The following is a 5990-nucleotide window of genomic DNA, read 5'->3' as shown; positions in this document are numbered from 1 at the left end:
AGTAGTGTTATTCATAAATAATGAGAAATAAAAGCAACTCAAATATCCATCAACTGTTGAACAGATAACCAAATTGTACTACGGAATACTACTCAGCTGCAAAAAGGAATACGGATGAATCTCTAAACATTATAAAGGAAAGAATTAAACACATAAGACTATGTACTGTATGATTCCATTTATATGGAACTCTAGGAAAGGCATGGTTATAATGACAGTTGCAGTTGCCTGGGGCTGGGGTGGGGGAGGAGATGAACTGCAGATGAGCAGGGGAAAATATTTTAGGGTACAGGAACTGTTCTGTATCTTGATTGTGGTGGTGATGGTAGCATAATTGTGTAAAATTACCAAAACGCATCAGGCTGTACACTTAAAAAATGGGTGAATTTTATTGAATGTCAATAATCAGGGGCTTCCCTGGTGGTCCAGTGGTAAAGAATCCGCCTTCCAATGAAGGGGACATGGGTGCAATCCCTGGTCGGGGAACTAAGATCCCACATGCTGCGGGTCAACTAAGCCTGAGCGCCGCTACCGCCAACTAGGCCTCGCGCCTCAATTAGAGAGCCCGCGTGCCGCAAAGTACAGAGCCCCTGCGCTCTGGAGCCCAGGCCACAATTAGAGAAGAGAAAACCCGCACGCACGCCACAACTAGAGAGAAGCCCGCGCGCCGCAAGGAGCGCCACAACGATAGATGCCACATACCGCCAACGAAGATTCTGCGTGCTGCAACAAAGACCTGACGTAGCCAAATAAATATTTTAAAAAGTCAAATATAAATTTTAAGTTAAAAACTCCACATCCAGATACATCTCGAGCAAAGAACACATAAAGAATGGAGCGCATTGAAAATGGTAGAAATGAATGTAAATAAAAATTATAAAGGTATCCAATAGAAGAACTAAAAACAGACCACAAAGCTTCAAAATTGATAGAAGGATCTGCAGTGAGCCTGTGCGTGGTGGATGGAAGACAGATGGGACAGAACCACAGACACCTGGTAGAACAACAAGGGAGAGGCTTCATCCTGGTTACAAAGCCCTGAAGCATCGTTTGGTCCTCATCTCCCTGGGAGTTAGGGAGGCTGGCACATATTATCCCTGCTTTATAGGAACAGAAACATAGCCTCAGAGAAAAGGAGTTACTCTTCCAAGAAGCCATATTAAGTAACAACAGGATAACGTATGTGTCTTTCGAGATCACTTAGTCCATGTTCCCCTGAAATGAATCTTGGAAGCTGTGTTGCTGCTATCCAGTCCTCGGGAGGGCTCTTCTAACGCGGGGCGAACAGCTTTTTCCCGAGGCTGCTGAGCGTTGGAGGGGCTCGACGCTGTCACCGGGCAGGACGCTGAGGCAGCCCCACCGCAGACGCCGCCCGCGTGCGCGCGCAGCCGGACAGGGGCCGGGGCGCCGCCGCGGGTCCGTTGCTAAGGCCGCGCGGCCCGGCCGCGGCCCCGCGCACGCGCCTTGGCGGACTCCGGTGCACTGTGGGATGGAAACTCGAGCGGCGCGTCTAGGCAGGACCTGGTGGCGGCGGCGGGGCCGGCGGCGGCTGGGGAGCGGGGTTTAGGCTCGGCGGCCGGCGAGACGCGGGCGGCGCCGCCATGAACGCGGCGGTGGTGAAGCGGACGCAGGAGGCTCTGGGGAAGGTGATTCGGAGGCCGCCGCTGACGGAGAAGCTGCTGAACAAGCCCCCGTTCCGCTACCTGCACGACATCATCACTGAGGTGAGCGCCGGGCCGGGGCGGAGGTCGGGGTGCAGGCCGGGGTTCGTCGGGGTCGGGGCCGGGGTCCCGGTGCGCTGTCTGGGTGCAGGCCGGGGGTCAGGGCCCTTTTGGGGGTCGGGGTGAGGGCCGGGATGCGGGTCGGGGGTCACTGCCGGGTTGTGGGTCGGGACCAGGGCTGGCGTCAGGGTCGGACCTCGCGTCGCTGAGCGCGTCCCCTGCCCGAGGAGCCGGGCTTTGGCCGGATTCCGCGGCGCCTCTGCTCTCACCCCTGTGCTCCCTTTCGCGCCAACCCCCTGAGCCCCCTCTTCCGGGGAGACTCCCGGCCCCTTGGGGAGCATTCTTATTTCTTCCCATCCTACCCATGTATCTCTTAGAGCACATCTTCCACTCTACCTGGCAAAGCTGTTTCTGTGATTTTTTTTGCTGCGGTGTCTAGCATGTGGAGAGTGCTTACAAATCTCGGGAGAAAGAAATCATTCTTTTTTTTTTTTTTTTTTTTTATAAACTCCCTCTCCCCAAGTTTCCCTCCACCTGCTCCACTGTGGTCACCACATACTGGATGCTTAATCAGTACCTGTGGGTGAATTGACTGAAGGTGGTTTAGGGGACCTGAAAAGAAGCTATAAAAGAGCAGGTCAGTATTTGCTGATAAACGGCAGAGCATGTCTTGAGATTGGTTGTCTGTAAACTTTTCCCCACTGGCTGGTGAATTCCTGAGTGACGCGGACGGTAGCTTGTTTGCTGGCATATCCTGGGTACGGTACACAGAAGGTGCACGACAAACATTCATTGTTGAATGGAATCCGTCAGGGCTCCTGTAACTCAGGGTGGCAGCGCCCATTTCCATGGTGCACCTGAGTGCAGTGTTGACCTTGGGAACTTGGGCATGCTCTTGGGGAGTTAAGAGTCAGCTCGAACTCGCAGGTGTCCAGGGGCTCAGGCTCCCACTCTTGCCCCATGTTTGTCCTTAAACTTCACTTATCCCACTTTCCAGCAGGTGCAGCGTCTTACACAAACTTTGCTTTGCTTGTTTTTGCTATCTTAGCCTAGCTTACAATGTGTGCCTCTCTCTGTTAAAAACCCTAATCGTGCTTACAGCTCTCTTGAAACCCACCCACATCCCAAGGGCTGCCTTGACTGGCCTCCCCCTCCTCCTAAGCTAGTGCAGCACTTAGACCTGCCCTGGACAGTGTTTGGGGATTCGGACGTGGCTGTGTGGAGAGCCTGGTGGGAGCCGGGCCTTGAGCTGCATCACGCCCGCCCTGTGAAGGGCAGGTAGCGTCCTCTAACCCAGGAGGGGTCAAGTCACTTAGCCAGGAGGTGAGTGGCCAACTACCCCGGTTGCCACCCAGCCTCACACTTTCATTTTCTGTGTTAGGCCCATCTCTTCACTGAAACAGAGCCAGGAAGGAGGCTGGGGGCCATACCTCGTCCTGTGGGTCTTGGTGTGGCCCTGGGCTCACGGTGGCTGCTGTCCCCACCTCCTGGAAGGTCGGAAGGAGGAGGAAGGTTTGGGCAGGAATCGACTTGGCTGGCCAGGTAGCCAGGGTGTGGGGAAGGAGTTCCGTGTTCCCAATCGGGATCCACTGGTCTGCTTTTCTTCCTCAGGTTTTTCCTAATCTAAGGTCAAAATTAACTTCTCTACCTGTGTAAAGATAAATACGTTAATTGTCACCTACTCAATAAAGATGTTAGGACAGTTGACATCTGGAAAGCATTTTCAGATAATATGTGCAGATCCTTGTATGAAAATTCTTCACTGCCCCTGAGTATTGTATTCAAATCTCCCTGTTAGTATTTTAGCTACTGCTAAACCAACTCTGCCTCTTTCATAAATTGAAGCACTGATCCTGCGAAATTCATGTCTCTTTTTGGTTAAAATGATTGCTTACAAGTTTAACTGTCAGCACACTGGAAAAAGCTCCAAAGGTTTTTCCTTTTGAGGATGTAGAAGTTCCAGGAATATTAAATGCAGGATACTCCTAATATTCCACCTGTCTTGTCAGGAAGAAAACCAGCACAGCTGTTAAGTAGTTTGAGGAATGAAAGCTAGCTTAATTAATAGCTAGCTAGTTGTAGCTTGGTCTCAGAGAAGGAGCCTAATATTAGTGTGGGACTGTCTTTTTTTTTTTTTTAAGGTAATAAATACTCTTTATATCTGACCCAGGACACACACATATAGGCAATATTCATCCTTACTACATACAGTGCAGTCTGATATTTTCTTATATGTTTTATTAAAAAAATGCTTATTGCTACCCATTACATTGACTTTATAGTGACCTGCCGCATTTTGAAAACCTCTGGTCTGAGAGAAGCCAGGGCCCTGGTGTGTCTGGAGGTGGGGGGGAACGGAACACATCACCACCCCCAAAGCCTGACTGAGGGGTAGCTGGGAGGTCCAAGGTTGACTGAGGAGAGGAAGGGGTGGGGGGAGAACAAAAGTGCTGTGGCACAGAGCACCCTGTGTCCCAGGAAGTGAGTGACACAGTGGTGAGGAGAAACCCAGGCTGGGAAGTTCCTCTTCTTTCCAAAGTCCACGCTCTCCACTGCCCTGAGCCATCCTCACAAGAGCCCGTTTCCTGTTTGTGCACCTCTTGGGGCCTCCTCGTGGTAGTGAGGCTAAGTCCATATTCCTGATGGCTTCGAAGGCCATCTGCTCAGGCCCGTGCTGACTCCCTGGCCTCATGCTCCTCTTGTCAAACTTCTCTGGCCCCTTGAACAGGACCTAGTTGCACCTTGTGGGACTGTTTCTTTTGCCTGGCACGTGCTTCCTCAATGCCCGCTCCCCCAATTCTTCTCCTGTAAGCTTCTGGTCTTACTTCAGATATGATTTTCTCTGGGAAGTGTTCCCCGACTCCCCGGGGCCTCCTGCACCTGGATTAGGAGGGATCCTGTCCCCCGTTATAGCCCCGCGGGCCCATCGTGTTTACTTGTCGTCACAGCCAGGCTGAGTTCTGTGAGGACCAGGCTGGCTTCTGCCCGGGACGAGGCCTGGCACATGGCAGATGCTCAGTGCTCATTGCATCAGTGGATGAATGACATCCTGGGCGTAGACAGATCCAGGCGGCTCTTAGGGTGGGCAGTGGGCGAGGCCAGGGCACGGGCTGTCCCGTGGGGCGCTGACCATGGCCTCGCTTTATCTTTTTTTTGAAGGTGATCAGGATGACCGGTTTCATGAAGGGCCTCTACACAGAGGCCGAGATGAAGTCCGATAACGTTAAGGTAGGTTTGAGGCTCTGTCCCTGCTCGCCTTCGTGAACAGGGTTTTTGTGAGTGGTGCGCTGTGGTGGCCCCTCGCTCACGGCTGACCTGTGGCTGGCATGCGAGGCTGGTGGCTCTGGGAGTTGCCATGTGCCCTTCCTCACTTCGTGGTCTTTGCGGCAGCTGCCTAGCATGCTAACGTTATCCTGGAGAAATGGAATGAGTGTTCCAAAGGTTAATGATGCTAGCCCACCACCTACAACTAAAAGCTTTACCGAAGATTTTTTTTGGTGGTGGTTGTTATAAAGAGTCAGGATTTCTAAATTTAACACACATCTAAAAATAGCTTTTTATCTAAATGGGAACTGTGCCTGTTGGACATACTGAAGATAATGCAAGCTCTTTTTGAAGTATTTTAATATTTGTGTTTTAAATGGAAATCTTTCAGGATAAAGACGCCAAAATTAGCTTCCTTCAGAAGGCCATAGACGTGGTGGTCATGGTCTCCGGAGAGCCACTGTTGGCAAAACCAGCTCGGATCGTGGCCGGGCACGAGCCTGAAAGGACCAACGAGCTGCTCCAGAGAATCGGAAAGTGCTGTCTCAACAAGGTAGCGCTGCCCCCGAGCTGGAAGCTGCCAGCACGGGAGGGATGACCAGACGCGGAGGGCAGGCCCCCCAGAGGGGCCGCGGTGTTTAAGGGGGGGTTTTAAGCCTGCGCTTGCAGTCTGAGCCCAGCTCTCCTGCAGCCTCAGAGTTGCAGAAGCAGCTTGGAGCTGTACACACTGAAGCAGAAAAGGCAGTGCTGCGCACAGCACCTGCGGGCTGTCAGTATCAAACAGGGCCTTTTGCTCCTGGACACGTGGCTGGAGGCTGCGTGCCCGGCCTGCTGAGCCCTGCGTTCTTTCTCCTTTTGGGCCTCCTTTCAGGGCAGGTGACTGTTTCCAACTGGGTGGCCGGAGGAGCTGCTTTTCTTCATCTTTGGGGCTTGTGGGATGTTCCTGATCTCTGCCCGCCTTTCCAGCCTCTTGGATCCGCTTCCCTCCCTCTTTCCCTATTCCAC

At 52.5% G+C, this 5990-nt stretch overlaps 1 protein-coding gene across 2 annotated transcripts in view; it reads left to right on the top strand.

Annotated features, from left to right (window-relative positions):
- Positions 1-1601: 1601 nt before the first annotated feature.
- Positions 1602-5990, top strand: part of IFT54 (intraflagellar transport 54) — a 64803-nt gene continuing 60414 nt past the window's right edge. For both annotated transcript variants that reach the window (XM_007452887.1, XM_007452886.1), the window contains exons 1-3: positions 1602-1724; positions 4881-4949; positions 5377-5538. In XM_007452887.1, coding sequence (XP_007452949.1) covers positions 1602-1724; positions 4881-4949; positions 5377-5538 — 354 coding nt within the window. The remainder of the gene's footprint in view (positions 1725-4880; positions 4950-5376; positions 5539-5990) is intronic.

The sequence above is a fragment of the Lipotes vexillifer genome, unplaced genomic scaffold (genome assembly GCF_000442215.2).
Source record: "Lipotes vexillifer unplaced genomic scaffold, Lipotes_vexillifer_v1.1 scaffold652, whole genome shotgun sequence".
NCBI lineage: Eukaryota > Metazoa > Chordata > Mammalia > Artiodactyla > Lipotidae > Lipotes > Lipotes vexillifer.
The sequence above is the reverse complement of the archived record's forward strand: the minus strand, read 5'-3'. Positions and strand labels throughout refer to the sequence as shown.